This window comes from Canis aureus, chromosome 31, assembly GCF_053574225.1.
Source record: "Canis aureus isolate CA01 chromosome 31, VMU_Caureus_v.1.0, whole genome shotgun sequence".
Lineage (NCBI taxonomy): Eukaryota > Metazoa > Chordata > Mammalia > Carnivora > Canidae > Canis > Canis aureus.
The window spans coordinates 27,702,575-27,730,105 of NC_135641.1; the positions used below are offsets into that span (position 1 = coordinate 27,702,575).

Below are 27,531 nucleotides of genomic sequence, written 5' to 3' on the forward strand. Positions count from 1 at the left end.
TTTTTAATTCTTCCACTCTAATTTCAGAAACAGAATTCCACATAAAAAGTATAACGAAACCTTGTAGATAAGCATATTTGACAGTGTTTTAGCTAACTTGTGAGTTTAATACTATGATTTTGAACAGAATGATTTAGTATCTAAAATGACTGCTACAGTGTGCATTAATATTGTTATACTTTCCTGAGGAAACTTCCATTGCATGCAAATGTAAAATAGTTATTATCAGACTATTACAGCATTGGGAGGTGAGGGTGTGTGTGTGTGCTATGGGATAAATGTTCTCGCTACTTGAGTCTTCAATTTAATAGAGCTACCCAGAATTCCATTTCTATTTTCACCTATGAAACAAAGCTTTCCAGAATGAGTGAATGAGCCTACTCCCATATACCAAGAGGTGGTGGAGATCTCTCAGGACTTGGAGTCAGACATGTATGTTTAAATCAAATTTCTGATAATTTCTAGCTATATGACTTTACAAGAATCTTATTCTCTGTGATCCTCAGCTTATTTATCTGTAAAATGGGGATAATTACTTAACCTCTATAAAACTCAATGAGTACTTGGTATGCTGTTATTATAAGAGAATTAGAGTCATTAAATCTCTTTAATCGTTGAGTAACTATAGTAATTTTGAATCAGTTTCAAACTTTTCATTTTCTACTTTCTCAGTCTTTGTTCCTGATCTCATACATTTCATATTAGAAATTGCACAAAAAACCACCCAATTACCAAGGTCAGGAATCTGAGGAATTTACCAGGATACCTTTTGCTTACTTTAAACATTTTATTTTTCATGAAATTCTTCAAATCTCATTTGTTTGGTGTCTTAAATATCTCCAGAATATCTGTTCCTATTAAGGCTTTCCTAATTTGGGTCTAAATTATCTTTTTCATATTTATTTTTTCCTCCAATCCTCCTTCATCTCCACTTCTACTACCATCATTACCTTTTATCACCAATGCATCCTCTGCTCTACTGCCAGGGGAGATCATTTAACCCAAAAATCTTTTGGTGAATGTGCCCATTGCTTACAAGACAAAAGAAAACTCCTCAGCACACCCTACAAAGAATTTCAACATCTGGCACCTCATTTTTTCATACACTCATTTCCATGTCCTTTGCTCCAGTATCACCTGCTTACTTGGAGTTTGAGGACTTGTCATCTTTGTTCATAGTGCCATGACTTTGCTCCATGATTCAGCATACAGGATACAATTTGCTACACTTCTGAGAGTCTCAAAGCTACATGAGGAAATAAAATTACCACTTGGGGAGTGTAATTTATCCTACTTGTACTTGAAAAATAGTCCCTCACTCATACTTTGAAATTCAGACCCTATTTTAATTAAACAAATACAAATTAGTTCCACTTATTGTTGTAGGCATTGTGTTGAGTTCTGGTGGAAAACAGGAGGAAAGTATAGTCTCTTTCCCTCAAAGAAATCGCATACTAATAAGAATTATGAAAATATTTATAATGAATTACAGTACAAAGCAAAAAGAGATATGTTTATAGAACAATTTATAGAAGGCCATGGAAATTCAAGGAATCAATGGAATTTTAGTGGAGAAAATATGCCTTCTAATAAATGATATTTCTTGATTCCTCAGTTTGCAGCATAGTCTATTAAATAATTGAAAAATCAACATATAGATGCCATATATAAGTATTTAAATATAGATTTATAATAGCATAAATACATAACATATATATCAGATACATATATCATCAATATCATAAATGCATAAAACCTATATTGAAGTTTCATCCTAAAAATTTCTTCAGGAAGTATCATAAGGGGGGACCATATCAGGAGATATAATCTGTCTCAGACACCCCAGCTTGCAAGAAAGAGATTGGCAAGCATTTGATACCCATTTGACAGATTTTCACATAAAGGTTCCAAATAAAGTATTATAAACATTTAAAAATTAGGGAATATTATTCCCCTGAGTACTTCTTGAAAAAACTGCTAGATGAGCTTCTTTGGAGGACAGAAATGATTGGAGAAATATCATCACAGGAATTGGCGTGAGTGTAACACTTCACTATGGAATCACAGTAAAGTGAGGGAGGCAAACCAAGAAACGGACTCTTAACCCTAGAGAACAAACTGAAGGTCCCCAGAGGGGAGATGGTTGGGGGAATGGGTTAAATAGGTGATGGGGATTAAGGAGGGCACATATGATGAGCACTGGGTGTTGAATCACTATATTGTACACCTGAAACTAATATTACACTGTATGTTAACTAATTGAAATTTAAATAAAAACAAAAAGAATATCCATTTACAAGTATGTATAAGGAACCAATAAGAATAATACTAAAATATAAAAAGTAGATTTGCACAAATGGAGTCTCACACTGTGTTCCTGCAAAAAAGACTCAAAAGTAAAAAAGATGGTAGCTCTTAGGTTAAATTACAAACAACACAATTTCAATAAAAAAATACTATCAGATATTTTTGTATCTAAAGAAATCGATTACAAAATTAACTTGAAAAAAATTAATAACTGGCATAGACGAAAAAAGAAGGGCCCTACAAAATATTTTAAAATATCATATTTTCCTTTCCATACAGTAGTATAATAGCCCATGGATAGACCAAAACTAAAAAAAGATAAATAAATTAAATAAACAAAACAGAAATTCAAGTAATAGACATATAACTTGATTTAAAAGCAGCCTCAGATATTAGTGAGTAAAAGGATAGACTGAATAAGTGACTTGGAAATATGGAAAACAAAAGACAAAATTGATCTTTTCTCAAACTATACATTGTGATAAATTGTAAATGAATCAGAGATTTAAGTGAGAAAACAGATGAATCCATTGATATGAAGAAAATATTGACAAGTTCTGTTCAGAGAGACAGTAGGTAAAGTCTTCAAAATTCTGATGCAAAAATCCAGAAAAATCCAGAAAAAAATAAGGAAAAACTAGATACACTTGATTGATTACAGATTTTTAAAAGTTTCCATGGCTACAGATATTGTAAAGCAAAGTAAAAGGAAAAATAGTAAATTAAAGAAAGGCTTGTAACTTATACCAAAGTGTTAATAACTTTAATATATAGAGAGAACTTTTAAAAGTGGAGAAGAAAACAAACAGGTCTATGGAAGAATGGGGTAAAAATAGTTCACGAGAAAAGAAATTCAAATCATGAACAATCAAATGAAAAGATGGTAACTATTGTCGTAAGAAGAAAAGCATATTAAAGTTTTTCTGATATACTATTCTTGTGTATGTTAAATTGGCAAAAATCCATTAAAAAGACAAGATAGTCTTGCCCGAAATCCACCTAGTAGGTGGATTTTCAGGAAATATGAAAGGCAGAGAAATTACTTCAGAGACTCTAAAGGGATGTGAACAGCAAGTCAGACTATAGGGAACTGCAAGACGAATAATCCAGTTTCTTCAATAAAAGAATTACAAGGTTTTGAAGAAAAAGAAAGAGATGGAAGGGAAAGGGGATCCTAAAGATTAAAGCAGAATAAGACATTTATTAACCAGTCACAATGTTAGGGGGTCCTAATTCAAACAAGTGATTTATTTAAAAAATAACTTATGTAGGAGACAATTGTAAATATGAGCAAAAGCTACTTGATGATTTTAAGTAATTATTGTGTACTTTTATTTTTTTTTATTGTGTACTTTTAAATATCAAAATGGTACTGTGGTTACATTAAGAGAGGTTCTTATTTAAATATTTCATTGAATATGTTTATCTTGGATTTACTCCAAAGTCATACAGGAGTGAGAACAGAATGGATGAAACAGGTTTGCCTAACTGGTGATTGCTGACTTAGAATGAGGGATATTTGGGAGCTTATTACACTATTCTATTTGACAGGTGCCTGAAATGTCCCATGATAAATTAAAGGGAAAAAAGCTACACACTGAAAGAAAGAGTAGATTAGATCTGGCCAAACAGTAAATGGATTCATCATATGCGAAGGCTAAGGAAATTACTTTAGAATACACCAAGAGATGGAGAACAGAATAAGAAATTACAACATATAACTTAATCTAATAAGAGTTTAGTGGGAACAAATAGAACAGAAGGAATCACTACTTGAGGAGATGGGGTTATTTTTTTCAATATTTTCCAGAAAAGGTAAAATAAAAGATATTTTTTCATATTCAGCAGTAATAACAAATTTTGACTGAAATAACTAGTATTGCTTTTGATCGTTAAGTGGATTAAGAATAATTATTCTGTGGAAAGTAACTCATGTAAGAGATGGTTTACAGGCTTGAACATTCAGGGCATGTTCTTGCAAGGGCTTAATAGCATGGTGTTGGCTCAATATCAGATACAGACAAGAAGCAAGATAGGAAACGAAATTGGGAAGGAGATTTGGGGCCACACAGGGACATCATGTTCAAAAACTATGTTCAAAAGCCATGCAAACCCCATATATAAACTCATTCAGTATCTCTGAAGCTAGACAGTGAAGGTTCCATCCAACGTATATAAATCAAGAAAGCATCGTAGTAGAGTGATGATCTTAGGAGGTCAAAAATTAGTTTTCTATTTCCTTTTTTTCTACCTTTCCCTTCACCTCTGACTACTTCCAGAAGTTGGAAATGAGTTAAGTGAAACTAATATATTTGCACAATAGTTTCCCAATGAGTTTAAAAAATTGAGGATTTCCCTTAATGTAGACTTTTTATCTTGTTTCACATCTGGAATTAAAATACAAAGACAAGGCCTTTCTGTAGTCTCTGGCATAACAACAAAGGTGAGCTCCGATGTCAGGATTATTTTATTTTGAATTTATTTAGAATTATCTATATACATTAATAATTTTCTCATGTAGATTTATTTATGCATTTTATATTTTTATTTTCACTAGTTGATGTTTTACTCTTTCAAAGTAAATTCAAAGGGCACATCTTGTGTGGGGAGTGTTTCGGTTTTATATTTTTAATAGGGATTTCTGTTCTTGGTAATAAATTAAATATTATATTTGGTTTGTATATTAGGAAGGTGAGAAACTTAAAATAAGTAGTAGCTCTTTTTTTTTAGTAGTAGCTCTTATATAAAATATTTCTCTATACTTCTTGAGTTTTAATAGAAAAAAATTAGATTTTTTCAAAGTGTAATGATAACTCAAAATTAAAGATTAAAATTTTAAATCATCTGATAAAAAAGTATCTTTGTATCATTGAAATGTATATAAAAGGGTGACAGGACAAAAATTTGCATTTTCCCATGTTTAATAGAAAAAGACACACAGTTTAGAATCCTGCAACTTTTTTATTAAAAGAAAATTCATAAGAACTATAGTAATTTTGCTTGGAGAGTCACACATAAGGTTATTTGCTGCTCTTTTATCATATATGAGACAATAACTTTGGTCCATTAATCCAGGTAGCTTTAAACTCTTCTCTATATATTTTTAAAATTTTCACAAAATTAGGAAATATCGTTTACTTTAACATGCATGTGTACACACTTTCGTTGTTGCTTGTAACCTATGGTTTTTGTGACTATGCCATCAAGTTTTATCCTTCCCAGGCATGCATTCTCTATCTTCTCATATTCACCCAGAGAGGGTCATGGGTCTGAGATCAATTTTCATACAATAGCCCCAAGATTGTATCCATCACTTAATCCAGGGATTCATAAACTTTTTTGGGTCATGGGCCACTTTGGGTAGTTTGGTGAAACTTCCTTCTTATATTATTATTATTTTTAAGTGGATAATATTCATAAAGTTCAAATCTTACCAATATTCATAAAGTTCAAATCTTACCAATAGAATTATTCTGTATATAGAATTTTCCAAAAATTTTAAATTAATCCGTAAATAACAGCATATATGTTTATTAATACATAAAATAACAAGTTCTAAGAGCCAAGTCTAAAAAGTAACAATCAATTCAAGTAGCACTGAACATAAAAGCAATTTTGAAGTATCTACAGTGACTGAAATGTGATCTGAATGTAGCTGTGATTTCTATTTGTAACAGAGGTCTAGACACTCCTCATGTTATTGTGATTTGTTCCCTGCATTCATATTTCCATTAGAGGGCAATGAAACTGAAGATGTAACATTTTCCCATCTCATTTATGGATTCCTGAACTATATTGGTACAGGACTCCATATTTTAAAAATCTGACTTTCAAGTATATGACATGCATTATTTTATTTCCAATTATTTTCAAATATTCAGAAAAGGAAGATTTTACACTCTGCTTTTGAAAAGCTTCATAAGAGATGGAAATAGGAAAATTAATGAATAGTTGGGGAAAAATTTTAAAAAAATCATGAAAGGATAAACAGAGCAAAGTCTATGTCAGATCATATTAAAATGAAGCAAAGAACCACCTATTGGTTCCTATTTTGTATGATGCTTAACTTTTTTCCTACCTTAGTTTGACACAGGCTGTACTTTCAAATGGATGTGCAAATTACTTTAATTCACGGGGCGAAGTTAACTATGCTTTGAAGTCCAAAGTATTTTCCTCATTCAGCTCATCTGTTTAAAGCCTGAAGTTAATGAATGGTTTTCTCATTTATGCAAATAAAGCAGCTATGATTATATCCCTGGCCAAGTAGTATCTACTGCATAAATGACCCTCTAATATTAGAAGATGCTAATAATTGGCCTGGAATTTCTCTAAAAACTGTGTCCCTTCACTCCCTCCCACAATGCTGAGACTACCTTGGGGAAATAAAAACAGTCCTAGTACTCGATATCTGTATTTACTTGCTACAAGTATTTTCTGTTATTGTTTGAATTCCCTCATTAATATTTTGGGGTCAGCCAAGCAAGTGATATTATTGTGTCAGTCAGAGTTTCTGCAGGAAACAAGCAGCACGTGTGACATAGGAAAATTTGAGAAGGATTTGTTCACAACAGGACTTTTTATAAAAGAGCAGAGGGGAATTGTTGTGGATGGCACAACAGCCTGAGACACTGGTCCAAAAAGAAAAGGAAGGGAGAGGTTTCCAAAAGTCGGAGAGACAGTCCTGAACAGCCAGATGGGTCAAGAGAAGCAGTGACCTTCCATCAAGAGGAAGTGATCTTGCAGGGCAGGAGGCAGGGGGAATTATCCTGATGTCACTTCCTCTGTTTTTCTAGTCTCTTTCCAAGGTTGCACATTACCTAACCAAACCAAAGACAGAGAGCAAAGGAACTTTTATGTGACCCAAAGAGGTCGGCCTCCTGGACTGAAAGTCAAATGAGCAAAGGCAGGGATTAATTCTGGCAAGCAGACGCTGGACTCCCAGCGTAATTATATACATTGTACAGATCCAGCTCAATAAACTTTGCTCCAGGACAATGTTATTATAACCACTTAATTCAAAGAGAAGGACTCCGTGGGATACACTCAGAAAGACATTTTAATCCTCGCCTACATGCATTCTAACCCATTCAGTAGAAGTTGGTTTTTTTCCTATCTTTTAGATAAAGACAAGGGCAGGTACTAGGACTCCACTGGTCCCATTGAAATAATAAAGACCCCTCTGGTCACTTTTATTAGAAAACAACCATATTTCAGTCATCAAAATAACTGTTCTTATGTCTTAGCCCATACCATAGATATGATTAAAGTTTCTCTGCTCCCCTGCTTAGGCCCCATTCAAGCTGTAAAACTGTAATGGGAAAGGCAGGGGTGCTTCTAGTCAGTTGATCCTCACCCCTCCTCCTACTACAGTGGGCCGCCTTCCACTTCTCTGGTCTTGGGGATGGCAGTACAGAGAGGTAAAAAGAAAAAAAAAATCTGACCTGACTGATACTATTATGCCCCGGCTTTAGTGCTCTGTGGCCTCAGTAAATGGCCAAAGCTAATTCCTTATCACAGGATGTTTTTTGGGGGGGTCATCACATAACCCCTATTGGGAACGTTGATATACACATCCTTGCTTCCTGCAATGTCTCTCCCCTGGTAAGTCAGTTTGCCCCTCAGCCTCATCCTCCCTTCTCAAATTCTTCATTTGACACCACCACCAGCATCACCCCTGGCGGCAAGGCCTTCAGGGAAGGTGCCTCTTGTAATGAACCTAGGCCAACTGTACCCATTGCGCTTGCCCTGCATCTGCTCCACAGAAAACCCACACCTTTGATTCTGGTCACTGAAACTGAAGCTATTCCCTATGTCACCATCTCTTCGTTCTTGCTGGGTGGAACTCTTATAGCTTCTTGCTCTTCAGATTTTCCTGACACTATCTCTGAGGCCTGCCTGCTTCCATGGGTATATGTCAGACTGTCTACATTTTTTCTTGAAGATTGCCCCATATATGAAAGAAGAGGAAAAATACCACTGTTCTCCAATATCTCACTCCACAGTAATTCTCCTCAATCACCTACTCTACATCAGTTCTTTTACTAGAGTCAAGTTGGGAAAATCAATTTTTAGGAAACCCCTTTGCAAAAACTTTGTGAGTGTAGCATCCCACTTTGGAATGCAAGAAGAAACATTTGCCACCTACTTCTGTTTTTCCTCAGCTTTTTTGAGGCCACAGCCAAAACTAAGATAGAAAAAAAATCCCATTTTAACATTCTGATAAAATGGGATTTTTTTTCCTAATCCCTATAACTCCCAAGAAGATATTATTATTCTCATTTATTTGCATATTTTCAGGGAGACAAAATGGTTTTCCTGAGTTTACCAGCCATAACGTTAGATTGTTTAAATACAAACCCAATGACTTTCCAGGTAAGCAGCTGCTTCTAACGAAGAAATTAAAGTCCTGCATGAATAAGGCACTTTTCCAAGGCCTAGAACAGCAAGGTTTACTTAGAATGTATGCATTAAATAAATAGTTTCAGAGAAAAATTATACCAATGATATATAGGTTTCAATCCTAAGCCAGACATAAAATTCAGACGACAGCTGAGAATAGAAGTTGTGGTTTCATCTTGTCAGATATGATTGCCCTTCTTGCTGACAGTCCCAAAGCTTAAAGATAAAAATCCTAACATTTCATTTGCCTTTCTAATTAATTGTGAAACAATCCTACAGACCTAGACTGACGTAGACGTCTCATGATTTTTGCTATTCCTTTCCAGCTCTTATTTGGTGATGCCCAAGGACGTAGTTCAAAATGGGCTCAATTTCAGAGTGAGAAACACAGGGAAATAATTCAAGTATGGTACCCTATTTCCCTGCTTCCTTTCTCCTAGTCAAAAAGCCTGGCTGAATAATAGGAAATGCTCTTAAGCATAATGATCCAGGACTCTTGTTCCTTATAGCTGCTCTTTATTGCCGGCCTCTCATCACAGCAGCTCAACACCACAGACAGTCCCTTTGCCTTCACTTCCTACCCTAGCTCATATATGAATGAGTTTAAAACCTTCTCCCCAAAGAAGATTCCATGGATAGGCTTTGATGTGTACATCACCCACAATAAATAAATAAATAAATAAATAAATAAATAAATAAATAAATAAATAAATAAAATTCTAGAAGACATTTTTATGTAAATCTATTTGCTAGGTAGAAGTTCTGAAGGTTTCATTAGGTTCTCACAAAGGTTCATGAGCCAAGCAAATGAAGATCCCCTATACCTTATCCTAGTACTCTACAGCAATTACGAAATCAAGCAAGCCTATATTACTTTACAGAAACTTGAATCTCATTTTTTATTCCAGTGTTCATGGTTTGTTTCTGAAGGCTTGTTCATATGCTCATTCCTTGGGATAATACTTCAGAAGGTGACATTATGCTTAGTCAGCACCATCATCATAAATTTAATAGAATCCACTTAAATTTGAATTACTACTTTGAAATAGAATTCCAAAAGTCATACATAAACTTTCTGCTAAGCCAAATAGCACTTTCTTCCATCTTCCTAAACACATCCCATTTATTAAGCCTCAAATTTCCATGTAGAGGAACTCTAATTAGGGAAAGACTGGCTTTTTGTCCTACCTACCCTTGATTCACTCCCTTCTGGAAGAGAAAGCAGTCATTTATCTAATAGGCCACTTACTGAGGACGAGTTGAGCATGTTTAGTAGATCCTTTTCTTCCTGTTATTAGATAACCATGACTAGTCACATAAAGCTGTCTAATACTAGCAGGAAATATAAAGAAGACCTTTCAAATGCAGATGTCAAGTCATATCTTATATTCAGCTGATCACTAAGAAAAATGACATTTTAATTTCCTTTCATTGATCATAGCTTGGTTATCTATTGTTTCTGAATGTGGATTCTGGGGGAAAAAGGATATTATGCATTGGTCCCTAAAAATTACATCATCATTCAGACTTATTATGGTCCTTCATCCTAATATTCTGGAATTTAGATTCAAAAGCCCAATATCTGTTTCAAACATGACCCTGTGGACTTTGATGATTTCCCTTTTCATGATTTAAAGGGCTTTGCTGAGTCCTTCATTTTAGTCTATCCTAATACATTAGTTCTTTCAAGTTCGTATAGCTGTCCTCTTATAGTCATTTCTTCTTTTTTTTAAGTTTATTTGTAAAGATTTTATTTATTTCTGCTAAGCAGGGAGCCTGATGTAGGGCTCCAACCCTGGACCCTGGGCTCTTGACCTGAGCTGAAGGCAAACATTTAACTGACTGAGGTACCAGGCACCCAAAGTTTATTTATTTAAGTAATCTCTACCCACAATGTGGGGCTTGAACTCATGACCCTGAGATCAAGAGTCACATGTTCTTCCTACTGAGCCATCCAGGCACCCCCTCATATAGTCATTTCTTAATTCTATACCTTAGTTTTGAATTGCAACAACAAAGATTGCAGGATTCAGAGGCCATCATTTGTTTTATTGTTGCCACATACTCCAAAAATTCTTCCTGGGACCTGCAAATTAGGTGTGATCTCTTCTCTTGTGGAATCCCAGAGCATTTTGAACTTCGCTGTATTAGATATCTATTGCTATTCAGGTGAACTACCCAACACTTAGCAGCTTAAGACATTAATAAACATTGATGTTCTTGTATAATTTCTGTGCATCAGAAACCCAGAAAACTCTTGCCTGAATGCATTCTGGCTCCAATGTTCCTGTAAAGGTTACAGTGAAGAAGTTGGCCAAGGCAGCAGTCACCTGGAGGCCTATATCAGGGCTGGATTATCCATTTCCAAAATGACCCATTCAACATGGCTGATGGCAGGAAGTCTTAGTTCCTCATTGGCAGTTGGCAGGAGGCTTTAGTTCATTGCCACATAAACCTCTCTATAGGACTGTTAGAGTGTCCTTAGGAAATGGCAGATGACTTCCATAATGTGAGTGATCCAATACGGCAGAAGCTGCAACATTTCCATGACTTAGCTTTGAAAGTCACACATTAATCACAATATACTGTTGGTTACAGAGGTCAGCCCTGCTCAGTGCGGAAGGAGACTGCATTATGGTGGCATTATTGAGGTTCATGTTGGATCCTGGCTACTGTACTCATCTAAGCCTCATAGTATAACAATTTAATTCCATCTTTTACTAATCTAAATTACCAAATTATTTAAGGGACCCCCAGTGGCTGAGTCAGATAAGGATCTGCTTTCAACTCAGGTCATGATCCCAGAGTCCTGGGATCGAACCCCCTATCAGACCCCTGCTCAGCGAGGAGCTTGCTAACCCCCTCTCCCTTTGCCCCTTTCCCCAGCTTATGCTCTCTCTCTCTCTCAAATAAATAAATAAAGTCTTAAAAAATAAATTCTGAACTATTAAAAAGAACATCCTCTGTTTACCACTACTGCATATGTTCCTTTTCTGCATATTACTCAAAGTTGCTGGAGTGCCATGCCTTTCTTGATAGGACCTGACATTTTGTTGACCATTTAAGAGATACCAGCAGATAAGACTGCTGTTTTTAGAGAACATTCCCCACACTCTGATTCTTAGGTTTCTTTCCTTGGAGCTCGAAATTGTAAGCAGGATTGGTAAAAGTTGTTGTTGTATAAAACAATTGGTAGAAAGAAAAGGAAAACATTTACATTCACATGAAATAGCTATTAACTTCAATGAAGTTCCAGTCCACAAACTAAGGCTTAAGATTTTTAAAGCTCTGGTTACCATATGGAACATATGTTTATACCTTGATGTAATTAAATCCCAATAGGATAACAAAAAAGAAGGTACAATCTTCAATTCATTTCATGAGAAAGCATTATCTGGTCATCAAAACTATATACAGAAAGAACAAGAAAAAAATTAGAATAATAGCATTAAGGAGAGAAGATAAAATTCCTACAAAAAAAATATCAAAACAATTCCAGTAGTGTATTAAAAAGACAATACAGCATCATCATGTTTGAGTTCATCACAAAAATACAGTATAAGGTTAGTTTGCTTTGCAAAGTCAATTAACAGGATAATAGACTGAAGAAGCTAAGCCAGATCATTCAATAGATGCAGAAAAAGCACTCAGTAAAATTAAACATCTACTTATGATCAAAATCACTGATAAGCTAATAATAGAAACAGAGGGAAACTTTGTTTTAACCAAGTAAAGGACACCTATTAAAAAACCTTACAGCCCATGCTTTTAAATGGTGTCACAACAACAGAAAATCTAATAAACTATGAAAGGTCTTTTATGGAGAAAATTACAAAAATTCTTGAGAAGGCATGAAAGATAACCTAAAGAAAGATCTTAGATAGTAGGATTCGATATCGTAAAGACTTCAATTCTCTCCAGACTTATTTATACCTTTGATTCAATACAATTTGAGGTAAAGTTGCAAAAGGATTGTCCATGAACCTAACATTTATAAATAACTGAGTATGAATATAAAAAAAAATGACCTTTGTCTCATTCCATATATAAAAAATTTCAAAAGAATTTAGAACATAAATGTGAAAGGAAAAACTACAAAAAGATTTTAGGATGAAATAAAGGAATATCTTCATAACATTAGAGCAGGAGTCATTAGTAAACAAAAAGTAAAAATATTGATAAATTTAAAAACAACATTAAAGATTTTAATAAAAGACACAATAAAGACTAACCACAAATGGGAAAGTATATTCGCATATAACTGACAAAATCTAACTTTTGGAGTATTTGTAACCCTCCTACAAATCAATATTAAAAAAAAAAAAAAAAAAAGAACTAACTGGGATACCTGGGTGGTAAGTGTCGGGCTCTTGCTTTTGGCTCAAGTCAAGATTTTAGGGTTGTGAGATTGAGCCCTGCCTCGGGCTTCAAGCAGGGTCTGGAATCTGCTTAAAATTCTCTCTCTTCTCCCACTGCACCCCCCACCTTCTCTGTCTATCTCTCTCCCTTTCTAAAAAAAAAAAAAAGAAAAGAAAAGAAAAGAAAGAAAAGAAAAGAAAAGAAAAGAAAAGAAAAGAAAAGAAAAAAGAAAAGAAAACAAAACAAAACAAAAACTAACCAATAGAAAACAGGCAGCAGACTTGAACAGGTACTTCCATGAGAAGAAATCCAAGCAGCCAATAAACAAAGGAAAAGGGGAGAAACTTATTCAGGGGAACCAAATTAAAACCACAATGAGATAAAATCGCAAATACTTGACATCTTGCCATTTGCAACAACATGGATAGAAGTAGAGGATATCATGCTAAGTGAAATAAGTCAGTCAGAGAAAGACAAATACCATATGATTTCACTCATTTGTGGAATTTATGAAACAAAACAGATGAATATAGGGGAAGATGAAAAGCCCACATTGCAAGGTTTGGCCTAGATCTGAAACAATTGGGAGTTGTCACACACCACTCTTGGATATGTAAATTGGTACAACTTAGGAACAGTCTGTCACTAGGTAATAGAATTAAGTATAGGCATAGTTGACAATGGTACTTCTACAAACACACTTGAGAGAAATCTTTAAATGTGCCCTAAAGGCATCTATAAGAAAATTTTCATCTGAAGAATACGTAACAACAAAAAAGAAAATAATTCCAATTTCCATCTACGGTAGAATGTCTAAATAAGCGGTTGTATGTTAATAGAATGAAATATTTACAGCAGTGAAAATAAAGAACTGAAGCTATATATATCAACATGGACAAATCTCAAAGCAAAATACTTGCTGAAAGAAGTCAAGAAGAGTTCGTACATGATTTCTTTTAAATAAAATTTTAGAACCATCTACACTAAACAAGAGAGTTTTGAATAATACATCTAGATTATAAGGAAAAGCAAGGAGATAATTAGACCAAAATGCAGTCTACAGATTACCTTGGCAACGGAGCCATGAAAGGGATGCAATTTGGGAGCAAGAATGCAGGTTAATTCCAAAGTGCAGGTAATATTCTATCTCTTCATTTGGTGCCAACAGGAATGTTCATTTTATTTTTCTTTAAACTGCAAATAGATAATTCTAGAGGCTATTTCGTATGTGTGAAGTGATTCTCAATAAAATATTTAAATACATATTTTATAACTTGTTTTAGAATGTAAAAAGCTTTTTAGAATGTGGATGATCAAAGAATATAAATGTTTTAAAAAATCCTATTTAACACAAGAAGTATATATTAGTGTAAAGTTTAAAGTTGTATTTAAAATAATCAATCTATTCTCTATATTAGTTTGGCAGATATTTTTGTATCCTTAAACTATTTCAGAATCATTTAAAATGGAAAATGAACACAGATCTATAATATAAGCCATGTCATACCATTATTTTGTCACAAGAGGGACTAAATAGTCAGAAAGTACAGCTTTCCCCTTTGGTCTTAAGAATATTTCACTTTCTTAACTTTTATGTTTTACACATTGTTTATTCCTGTAAGTGTACTTGTTTAGAGCTTAGTACAGTGATATATATTTCATAACAGCAAAAGTGTTAAGATAAATACTAGTTTGCCATTTTACTTCTAAATAGTTGGAAGCTGTGTAGAAATAATTTAACTTACTGAAATATGATCTTTTTTTGGTTTAACTGCTTTATGGGAATAACTGTTTTCATTTTGTTTTAGTGCCAAAAATGTTAAATACTGAATGGCTTTTCATATATATTTGTTTATTGATTTTTCTTCTTTGATTTAAAGATACATATAAGCATTTGAAACCAATTCCAAATTTTAGAAAAAAACATCAAAGTAATTATATGGATCCGTGGCTAGAACAAAAGCATTCATATCCACTTGGCCAGTGGTTTTCAAACTCTGCTGTAAGCACCCTGAAGTGTTTCTGGAAGCTCTTTCAGGGACCACCATATAGGGAAAAGGAGGGGCACTTCTTTACAATGACAGCTCTTTTATTATTTTTTTTTATTATTAGAGAGAGAGAGAGCAAGAACACAAGCAGGGGAAGAGGCAGAGGGAGAGAGAATGAGAGTAGCAGACTCTCTGCTGAGCAGGGAGCCTGATGCAAGGCTGGATCCCAGGATCCCGAGATCATGACCTGACCCAAAGGCAGATGCTTAACTGATTGAGATACCCAGGCGCCCCTATAGAGACAGTTCTTTACTTAACATTTTAGGTATTGATCTCTTTTACAAACCTTTTATTTGTATAAATAGTAAACTACAAATAGTTTGAAAACCAGTGGATAGGGGAGGACTGATAGAAAATGATAGTAGGATCAGTTAAAATGTGTAAAAATGATTTCATTAGCTTTTTCTTTTTTTAAGATTTTATTTATTTATTTGAGAGAGAAAGAAAAAATACACAGGCAGAGGGAGGGGCAGAGGCAGAGGAAGAAGGAAAAGCAGGCTCCCCAGGGAGCAGGGAGCCCAATGAAGGACTGGATCCCAGGACCCTGAGATCATGACCTGGGCTGAAGGTAGACACTTAACCAACTAAGCCACCCAGGTGCCCCATTTTTTAAAAGACTTTATTTATTTGTTTGAGAGAGAGAAAAAGCATGAGAGTGAGAACATGATAGGTGAGGAAGGGCAGAGGGAGAGAGAGAAGCAAGCTCCCCACTGAGCAGGAAGCCCAACGTGAGGCTTGATCCCAGGTCCCTGGGATCCTGACCTGGGCCAAAGACAGATGTTTAACCAACCAAGCCACCCAGGTGCCCCATGTTTTTTTTTTTTTTTTTTTTTTAAGATTTTATTTATTTATTTGAGAGAGAGAGAGAGAGGCCTCGTTAGCTTTTCTCAAGTAAAATGTGAGCTTTAACAGATAATGCATATCTCATTCACCACTGTATGCCCAGCGCAGAGAATAAATAACAATGGTTCTGCATAAAGCAATCAAATTTAGTTAAGAAATAAGTGTGTTAAATAAACAAACAGGTCTGAAAGATAGGCGAGCAGGTATTATCTAAATTTGATCAAAGAGAGAGAGAGAGAGAAGCTCAGAATGACAACAGTCTTACAAACGCTTACACTACCATTAAGTAGAAGAACCAAATAGAATCAAAGTCTTTCATATCCTGGTTCCTAATCAAGTCTTGGGGAAAGAATGGAAGGAAAGGTCATGGAACAAGGGAAGATGTAAGGAAAAAAATAATTTATTTGCCTTTCCATCACTATAGCTGCCTTTTATTTGCTTGAGCAAAAAAAGATCAACTGCAGGAAAGAAAGGGGAAAATGCTACTTTCATTTATTTTATCTTTACTTTAAAAAAATGCATTAGGACTCTTAACCAATACATGTTCTGTTCTAATTTATAATAACACATCATACTTTCCTTTAAAAAAGCAGAAGCATTACTTTTCCTGCCACCATCCATGCCACAGGCGCTTTGGGAGGTCAGATCACATGTGTGGCACTACTCTTTCTCCAAACTGCCATTTCCTTCCCCTTCTCACCAGGCCTTTAAACATCTGGAAGGGGTTGCTTTCTCACTTCCTCTTCCTACTTTTTTTTTTCTTTTTTTATCTTTTTTTTTTCTTCCTCTTCCTACTTGTCTGGAACTTCTGAGCACTCTCCTCCACCCTGAGGTGACTTTTATCTTACCCCTGCCCTGATGGAGTTAGTCAGTAAAGGGACTAAAGGGTTCAAGGAATAAAAGTCATTATCAGTCTCATTTTTTATATATACACAGCATTGCCCACGACATAAGCTCTCAATCACACAAATATATCCATGTTTTATCGCTATGGTAATACATTACCTTAAACTTCTGGACTCAAAACAATACAAATATATTATGTAACAATTCTGTAGGTCCGAAATCCAATAGAACCTTGGCAGTCACCATATGCCAATCTACACAACTTTTCTTAGTTTCCTTTCCAATTAGGTGCAGCCATGTGATGGATTGTTAGCCACCGTGTAACTATAATTCTCCCTGCTGGCTGCTCTGTGCTCTCCTTTCTTTGCCTGATGTGCCAGCTGACTAAGGAAGAAGTCAAGAGGTCAGCAGGTAGCACTCCTGGAGGGTCCAGAGGAGAAATCATTTCCTGTTCTTTTAGGTTGTTGGCAGAATTCAGTCCTTTTGGTTGTAGGACTTATATTCTCATTTTCTTTTGAGAACCTCTAGAAGTTACAGAATTCCTTTTCTTTTATTTTAGATTTATTTATTTGAGAGAGTGTGTGTGTGTGTGTGTGTGTGTGTGTGTGTGTATGAACAGAGGGGGAGGGTGGAGGGAGAGGGAGAGAGAATCCTCAAGCAGGCTCCACACTGAGCGCAGAGTCAAGCAAGGACCTTGAGATCATGACCTGAGCAGAAATCAAGAGTCAGATACCCAACTGACTGAGCCACATGGGCACCCCTAGCATTCCTTTGTTCTTGATCCTTTCCTCCATCCTCAAGGCCAGTGGTGGTGGGTTAAGTGCAGCTCTCCAACCAACCCACTCTTCAGTCAGACTGGGCCTACTCAGATAATTCAGGATAATCTCACCTCAAAGTCCTTTTTAATCCTATCTGCAAAGTATCTTTTGCTACGTAAGGTGATGTACTTATGGGTTCTGTAGGTTATGGTGTGAATGTCCTTGAGGAGACCTTATTCTTACTACCATAAGGAAAATAACTGCTTAAAATAAAAGTTTATAAATTATGTGAATAAAAATAAAAAATATAAAAGGTGTTTTTTCTTTTTTCCAAAAATAATTCTTTATAATTATATCAGAATACCCATAGCACAACTGATATGCATAATTTCCTATGATTCTTCATCATTAAATGTATGCTTATTTTATAGAGAATATGTTTCCCCTTTGACTATCAAGTTGAAAAATATGTAGTCAATGTAGTATCAAAAAATCCGGAGTACAAAGATAGACCCCACTTAAGAAGGTATGTTTTTCAGAAATCTAAAGAGTAGAGGTAGTGTTATGGCTAGGTTAAGAATAAGCACTAATTTTTTTTCCTGGATTTCCCCCCCACTGATCGAACTACTGTCTAGCAGACAGCCTTATAAGATCATATATACTATGCCATCTGCATTGACTAACAGAACCACAAGCCAAACTAGAAAAGATGGTGGATGTGAATCAATAGAAAAGAAGGCTGCATTAGTACAAAACAGAACAAAACAAAACAAAACAAAACAAAACAATAAACACATAACATGGCCCTGTTCCTCCAATATCATTTGGAGATAACCTCCAAATTTGATTCATTGCCTATTTTTATCATCTTTGTCTACATAGTACTAGGCACATATGACTGACATATATAAAGCATTAAATATTAATTACCATCCAATTTATTGTTTTAATTACAATCAGTGTTAATGGATGTTCCATATGCAAGACACAGTAATAAAAATACCCCATGTTTCCATTTTTCTCTATACTTCTCAGAGCCTTAAAATCAATTATTTACCTAATAATGATATGAGGAACACTGATTAGACCTGGTAGTTAATGAAGACCTTGTGTCAATAAAAATGAGGTATTTTTTCCTCTACGTGTTCATATTTTCTCATTACTCATCTGAGAGTACTTAATCATAGATTTTTGAAAGCAAAGGCTATGTCTGATTTATCAATCCCAAGGTAGCCACAGGAGCCTTAAATGGTAGTTACATAATAAATGATAATAGAAAAAAATCATAGATATTGAAGTTTTTGTTCACATTTAGTGTTTAAATTGTGTAGTGTATATCGACAATCTAATGCAAGTAGTTAGAATAGAAGCTATTCAGAATGTTCTGAAACAAATATTGTTAATTCTTTAAGCCTTTGAAAATTGATTCAGTTGAGGATGCCTGGTGGCTAAGTGGTTGAGCGTCTGCCTTTGGCTCAGGTTGTGATCCTGGGATCAAGTCCTGCATCGGGCTCCCTTCGAGGAGACTGCTTCTCCCTCTTCCTGTGTCTCTGCTTCTGTCTGTGTGTCTCTCATGAATAAACAAACAACAAAAAAAATCTTTAAAAATAATTGATTCAGTTGTCTCTGTCTTCATGAAGAAGACTGAAAACTTCTCAAAGTTCCAAGACCAGTGAGAGATATGTTCTGAGAGTTCTGGGACCTCCCCTATTAGGATTTTTATTTGGTGGAACTAAGGGATGGCAATTACAAATCAAATTAAAATGTTTCTTCTTTCTAAAGAGAGAATTTACTAAACATACAAGCTAGAAGTCCTCTCCTCTGATTTTTTAAACTTCATTTTCATAATAAACTTTTTTTTCAAATAATAATTGACACAGAGAATATGTAACAGACATAGGCCATTTTGTACAAAGCTTATCTGGGTAAAATTTAAATGATGACATAAGTGATGACATAAGTAAGCACTATTACCACCCCCACCACCATTCTTCCCATGAAGAACCATTCTGAGTCAGAAACTGGGGAAAACACTGACCTAGTGCAATTGTCTTCCATAACAGAGGAATACACCAACATTTGAAATGAGAAAGGGACTTACCCAAGCTAAACACTCAGCAGATTGATATGCTGATTAGACCCGGCTTTTCATCTGCACTGTTTGATTTTGCATAAGTAATTTAATTTTTCAAACCTTCAGATTCCTCAGATATAAAGTAGAGGTAGTTATACCTACTTTGACAGAGGTTGAGAGGATAAGAGATAGTATCTGGCACATAGTAGGTGCTGATGAAGCTGATGAATGGTAACTAGTGTGTGTATTCCAACTCCTAAAGAAAGCCCCCAGATCCGCAAGATATAAAAGAACAAAAGTCATAATTGATAACTTGGACTTTAGCTTAAAAATGTTCTCCTTGGTTTGTTTCAGGAAAGTAATAGATCATCCAAAAAGGCGATTTGGTGTTCCTGTGGATCGGATTGGTGGAAACCGCCTCTCAAATTCCAGGGGCTAACTGATACCAAATGTGAGTACAATTTGAATGTGTAGCAGGATATGCAGGCTTCTGACTAGCATTTCACAATGGACTAATGGATGCATCTTGATTTGTATATTGCCCTTTTGATTTCCTAGCTTATAAATTCACTGTTTCAACATTCCTATACTCAGTTAGTATATTGATGTTAAGTAACTTAAATACATTAAAGAAGCAAAAGAATATTCGAGATCTACTTCACCATAAAAAGATTCAGTTATTCCCACAGATTTTATATAATTATTGAATATTAATATGTGAACAATGGTTAAAATTCTAATTGATGTAATAAATCACTGATGTAATCGATGTAATAAATACAGAACTGTGTAGTAATCCCTCTATTATGAAGAAGACAGATTTCAGTGACACGCACCATTTTGCATTTTGTTTCTAATGACTACATCCCCAGAATTGTAATAACATGGACCATAGGGGAGAGAACAGTATAGCAGAAAGAGTATTAGCCATGGCATCAGAACACCTATTCCCAATCCTAGCTCTGTCACTAGTTCATTATCTTGTTTCCATACTTGTTTCTCTATATCTTGTACTGTTAGATAGTAACATAGTGGTATGATGAGAATTAAATTAGATATATATGGGGCACACACTACACAAAGTGATCTTCGATTACAGTTCTGAAAATGTACTCTGTGCTGGGCCCTATACTTGGTGCAATCATCCCATTCCATAAATTAGGTCCGATCACTACTCAGTATCTTGAGAAGTAGTACATTACGAGGAGTGAAGTGTTAGCTGGAGAGGCCAGCTCTGTGGATCAAACCCCAGTTCATCTATCTGTTAGTTGTGGGACCTTGGTTAAATTCTGAAATTCCACTCTGTAAAATGAAGACAATAATAAATTCTATCAAATTATATTGTCCAGAGTACTAAATGAATTGAAACATATTAAGCATTTAAAGTAGTGTCTGACATGTAAGTACTCCATAATAATAATAGCTAATACTATTATTAATATTATACAATAAGCAGAAAAGGCATATTAACCCACAATGCCATATGGCTAGTAAATGATGTAAGTAGCTTAAATTCCAGAGCTTAAACTCCAGAAAGCTTAAATTCTGAGCTTACATTTTCAAAAGTATATTTAGTCATACATTATATATTTTAAACATAAAATGTTAAACATAAAATCTAGGCAACGTATTTTTTCTCAGTAAAGCTTACAGAGGATGCATCCTCCCTCTCAAGCAGATAAGACAATCTGGAACTGTTTTGCCAATTTCAAGCATGAATTTCGTGCTTTTTATTTCTCTCAGGATGATCCTTAGACCAATGATACAGATCCCCCAAAGCATCACACTAGCCCTGAACCTTTCAATTTAAATCCTGCCAGTTTTTTCTTTTCATCAAATGCCCTAAACCATAATGAGAAGTCAATATTTTTACTTCAACTTTATTATTCTCAGAATAACTCAGTTAAAAGAATTTTTTTTCTCCATGGAGCTCTTGATCAATGAAATCATGAAGTTACTGATGTCCACCAATATGAGAGGATTTAATGAGTACTGTGAATAAAACAGTGCATTTTGAGCACTACCATCTTCAAAACACGGTTTGAACTTTCCTTATATCTAGAGATACACCAAGTATGGTTACTCTTCAGGACTGTTTAAAATCACCACATTATCTTTGAGTAGGATCTAATTGCTATTAAAAACCAAGTAACTCCTTGAAATTAGGATCATAATCCTCCAGTTTCTCGACGTATTGAGAGCATTATGACACTGAGATTGAAACAATTAGGTTTCTACATGTACTCTATCACCTTGGACATGCTGGATTATCACCTATTTTAGTATTTCTAAATTAAACCAAAACAGGTTATGATTTAAAAAATCATGTAGGAAACTCATTTACATATACATTTTCATATGAAATTTTAGAGCATACAAACTCCAGATAACCACTGAACTATGAAAAGGTAGTTGAATGAATATAATGTCTCCTGAATCACTATGGGTGAAATTAAAATTCATATATTATGTCCTTCATAGTGGTATGATGACAACCACTATCCTTATTGTTAAAGTTTCAAGATAGTAATAAAACAAAAGAACAGGCTTACAATAAAATTTAGCATCATATATTTTCTCTTTCCCTTTTGTCAATAATTGCAGGTGCAGCCGTTCAACCATTAGGTTTCTATTCATTATTTCCTGCCATTATCACTGAGATTTCTCAGATGCTTTTTTGCTTCCTCATATGAAGTTTAGTGTTTTATAGTTTATGAATAGTAAAAAACATAAAAAAATATATCTGATTTCCATTTAACTTTACAAAATCACTTTTGTATGTTATTTCTTATTGGTACAGTATTTTTTGGATTAAGTCACTATGAGTTTCAAAAACATAAAATCTCACTTAATCCAATCCTTTTTTTAAAAAAAAATTTTATTTATTTATGATAGTCACACAGAGAGAGAGAGAGAGAGAGAGAGAGAGGCAGAGGGAGTAGCAGGCTCCATGCCAGGAGCCCGACGTGGGATTCGATCCCGGGTCTCCAGGATCGCACCCTGGGCCAAAGGCAGGCGCCAAACCGCTGCGCCACCCAGGGATCCCCAATCCTTTTTTTGTTGTTGTTTTGTTTTTAACAAAGGAGTCTGTGAGAGGGTCTGTGAGAGGAAATTGATTTGCTCAAAATTTTACAGACTTTTGGAGCAAAATCCCAAACCCAGGTGTCTCTGAACTTCTAGGCCAGCATTTCTCTTCATGACCTATAAAGTCTTCAGGATGCTAAGTTGTCATTGCTGGATGCCAACTTTTCTGGTTATACATTTCTAAAACAAACAGAAGTGGAATGTTATACTTTGTGAAAATCTTTGTTCCACTTCTGTGGGAATTAATGTATACTCTTTTAAAGTAGGTTTATTTGTGGTTCTCGGTTTCAGTCTTCATACTAAAAGTGAAACTGGTTCTAATCATGGAAGTTTTGCGTGGTTTGAGTTTAGATCTAGATGCAGCTGCTGTATGTTACCTAGTTTCCAGAACAGATAACCTCTTCTCAATATGTGTTTTAAAAAAGAAGATAACCTGGTATTTGGAACAATGTCTTCCTCAAGTCATTAACATATTGGACCACAGTTTTGAGTTTTTTATAGGCTTCAGCTCTAAGCAACTCAAATGGGTTTTATTTAACATTTCATATCTTCTCTAAATACAGTTAGCAAGTTCTACGTCACTGCCATTGAAACTAGGATGCCTTCCTGATGAAATTTGGTAGAAATGGGACTATTAGTTATGCTTTCCCTTGCTGCCACATGCACAAAGACTTTTAATAATGTAAGGCATATGTTGCTGTATTTTCCTGACAATTTTTTATTTTGGATAAATATTGACACACTATCATTCATATATATTAAAAGAATTCTCAAAGAGCAGAAATATCATGTTTAAATGTCAGTATTATTGTTGGGCCCTTTAAGTAGAGCAAAATATACAATTAGCAATGTGCTTTCATAGCAATAAACTGAAAGTATTAGTTTGATCATTTCTTTCTTATGTCATGGCAACATCCCTGAACCAAGATTGAAGACCGAAAAGAAATAGAATACAGCAGGTATCCAAAGCAAGGAATTGTGGCTTGAGCATAAGCACCTGGCTTGTACATTGAAGATGCTCCTTTTAATGTTTTTTCATCTGAAATTATCATTTTGCATTATTGTCTTTGCAATTAAAGCATGTCCTAAGAAAAAAAGCTATAATGAAACATCTTGTAGAGTTTTAGCTCTTGTCGATTGATGTTCATGGTACTTCCCTTATCTATGGAGCTCTCAGTAGCTTTAACAATTTCAATTTTCATTTTTGCAGACACAACTTCCTCGGAGGAAACGTCACAGAAACATGGAAGATGCTTCAGTGAAATCCTTTGCACTCCTGAATGATAAAACATTTAAAGAACTGACCTTCTGCAAATCCTTTCCACAGTTTGAACTTCAGTCTATCACATCAAAGTATTGTTATAACTTCAATTAAATTATGCAGACCATTTCAAAGCATGGATTTTTTAAAATATGTATTTTAGTTAAGAGAAATGGTTACCTAACTCCAAAACTTGCTTTTCCAAGAAACAATCAAAACACTATACAGTGAAATGCTTTCTATATGCATTTACTAGTTACACTCATGCTGTTGAAGAATAATAACTGAAGACCAACTTGTTTCTGTAAAACTTGGATACAATCTGTTTGCTCATTATTGAGGAACAAGGAAAGACACTGTTGTATATGTTCTCTTAAATATTTTATTTCTCTCTTATCCTTTGCCTGTGAGCCTCTTGGGTAATAATTATGAAATTAGGCTTCTCTTAATGTATTCACCTATCAGTCAGGTTCAACCAAATAAAACGTAGCCCAGAAATAAAAGAAGAAAGATTTATAAGCAAGGGGAAAAAAACCAGCAGTAATAAAGCCCATCAATTTTATTCTTCTAAAGAACTGAGAAAATACTTGCAGTTCAGAGCACATTAACAGAAGAAGGAAGTGAAGGATATCACTCATTTGTCAAGTTTGGAGGTTTCATGTCCCCTAACAACTTTTCTTTTCTCTAAATTACAACTGGTAGTTAATTAAGAGCAGCAGTGGTTAATTGTGAGAACAACCTCACAGGAGTAACAGATGAAATTATGGGGGAAGGCTAAGAATCACTAAGTAGTAAACTACTAAAGCAGTCTGGGGCTCATTAAATATACATAATTTTAGCACAGTATAATAAGTATCTTCTTGATGCTTATTATACTGTGACTCACCTACAAAACTGGTTTCATACACTGTGTCTAATAAGGCATTGGAAAGTATATTGTTTAAGAATGATTTCTTTAAAATGATTCAAATTATTTTTCATTAATCTATTAAAGCGTAAAGTGTCATACTCTGGAAAGTTCATTTCTCAACAGTAACTGTGATGTTACTGCAACTTAGGTACATGAGCCCGTTGTGCATTGGGTATGCTTTCAAAACACAAAGATAACTTATTTCTTGAAGCAGACACAGCATAAGTTAGCAGAAATTTTTAAAGCCTCTAGAAAACACTTCTTTAAACCCAAGTAATCACTGTCAAACAGATCTGACATATGAGAGGAAGGAAGTTTGGTCAGTAGGACAGAGGTTTATTTTAGCATAAAAGGAAGAATGTTATAAGATGGTATATTCATATTACAAGAGGAAAAATGGATAGTTGTTAATTTGAACTAAAAAATGAATAAATATATCAAAGAATAAAGTGGACTCAAAGAACATAGAAATGAACATGTATACTTAGAATACAGAGTGGGTTTGCATATACATTCTTAGTTTTGGGGAAATCTTTCCAACTGATGAAAATCTTCACATTTAAGTTTAGAGAATAAACAACAAATTAATGGTTCTGTTAAATGTAATAGATGGACTGTAGCAAAGAGAGATGAATTTTGAGAGAACTAACCAATTCTGTTTTCCATAAACTTGCATTAGAAAGTTAGCAGTGGGTAAATATCCTGTAGGACTTGTCATTTGAAAGAATTATTTAAGAAGTTAGAATGTATCTTGCCATCTTTCCCCAACCTTCTGTTGAATTATAGAAATGTGTTCTAGGCCTTGGAAGTTCTTTCTTCCCTTTTTCTCCCATCTGGGTGTTTGTAAGCTTCTAATCCAACGAGGTGCTGCTGCTTCATGCATTGACAAAGGTATTAAAGCCTACTTTAGCCTACAATTTTCTTATGGTGAAGATTTAAAGTTGAATTAAACAAATTGATTTCCTATCATCTTTATTTTTTTAATGCAAAGTTATGCGTATGGCCTTCAGTTTAATTAAAGTCAGAGGTCACAATATATGGATTTATACTCTATTCTAATGTGTAATGCATTTATCTCATAATATATATACAAGACTTCAAGAACAAAAAGAGAAAAATGTTTTCTCCACTCATAGCTATTTTATTTTCTATTTTAATTTTTACCACTACTTTATACAAAGTAGAAAATAAGTCAGCAGTACACTAGTTTGAAATAAGGCATTCTTTTAACATAGCAGGAAATTAAAACATAATTTCTGTTAAGAATATTATGAATCATCTCATTCATTTGTGAAACTTCATAGAGCAAATTGTAAATATGGATTTATATCTTCTGGCATCAATTACATAACCTGTTTTTCATGAGAGATGTTCATTCCTGGTTGTATCATCTTAAAATTTACTCACACTACAAAAAGTCTAGCAAATTATACCTTTAATTTACAGATAAGGAATCAAATTTCTCAAAGCAAAATATTAAAAGGTGATTTGGTGGAATCTTCTAAAAGGAAGAAGTAGCAATAACTTTTTAAAATGACCTTAGCCCTGAATGTTCAGAATGCATATTGTTTAACTATTCCAAAGTTAATAAATATGAGATGATGAACACAGGAGTTTTTGACTTTCTTTAGAACAGTATTATGTTTGTGTTTCTAACTAGTATAAATATGTGAGAATAATTAGGCATTATTGAGCAACTAATATTTATCTACATTTGATGGCTCCTAACAAGTATATAAATAACACTATAGATATATTACTCAACTTGATTTGTTTTATGGGTTTTTAAACTTAAACAATATTGTTCATTCTCTCTTACGAGATAGTTTTCTCTTTAAGCACCACAAAATTAATATTATGTAGATAAGCTGCATTTACCCCATGTGAAATAAGGAACTGTGTGTAGGCTCATCTGGGCATCTATTCTAGTCCTTGATTTTTTTTAAGCTACTTTGAGAGAAACAGAGAGGGAGAGAGGCAGAGACACAGGCAGAGGGAGAAGCAGGCTCCATGCAGGGACCCTGACATGGGACTCGATCCCAGGTCTCCGGGATCACACCCCGGGCTGAAGGTGGCACTAAACCGCTGAGCCACCTGGGCTGCCCTATTCTAGTCCTTAATATTCTGTAAAGTTACTTTGATGATGTTTCTCTGCTAGCACAGGTGACAGACAAAATTGAACTCCCTGCCTTGAGTTGATTAAATAAGCTTGTTCAGATGCAATCAAGAGCAGTTTGATGTATAGATGTGAAAAAGAAAAAAAAGAATCAAGAAAACGCCAAAGAGTTTTGTTTATTTTTTTAGCACAATGAGTGTAGTCTCTTAAGACATGCTGAGTCTCGAATATTTCATGATGCTGTGGTGGAGGCAGAGATGAGAATTAAGAAACCAAAAGCCAAATAAATAGTTTTGTAAGAAAGTTTTCGTAATAGCTATCTCTGAGACATCTAATGTTACTTTCTCCCAGAGCCCAATAAATCATATATTCCTTCTCTCTAGTAACATATTTATTTGGTTGTAGTAGTTTCAGTGACAGTTGTCCAAATGAACAGAAAAGAGATAGTAGCTAGCGCAATCATAAGAAAGAGAAAGGACAATTTTTTTTTCATAAATTGAGACCATAGAGTTTAATTTTCCAAGAC

The 27,531-nt window shown here is 34.6% G+C and overlaps 1 protein-coding gene across 1 annotated transcript in view; it reads left to right on the forward strand.

Moving 5' to 3' along the window:
* The window catches only part of OSTN (osteocrin), a 41,054-nt gene extending 15,233 nt beyond the window's left edge, over positions 1–25,821 (forward strand). The window contains exons 4-5 of the mRNA XM_077880095.1: positions 19,989–20,085; positions 23,929–25,821. Coding sequence (XP_077736221.1) covers positions 19,989–20,073 — 85 coding nt within the window. The 3' untranslated portion in view covers positions 20,074–20,085; positions 23,929–25,821. The remainder of the gene's footprint in view (positions 1–19,988; positions 20,086–23,928) is intronic.
* The last annotated feature ends 1,710 nt before the right edge of the window (positions 25,822–27,531 follow it).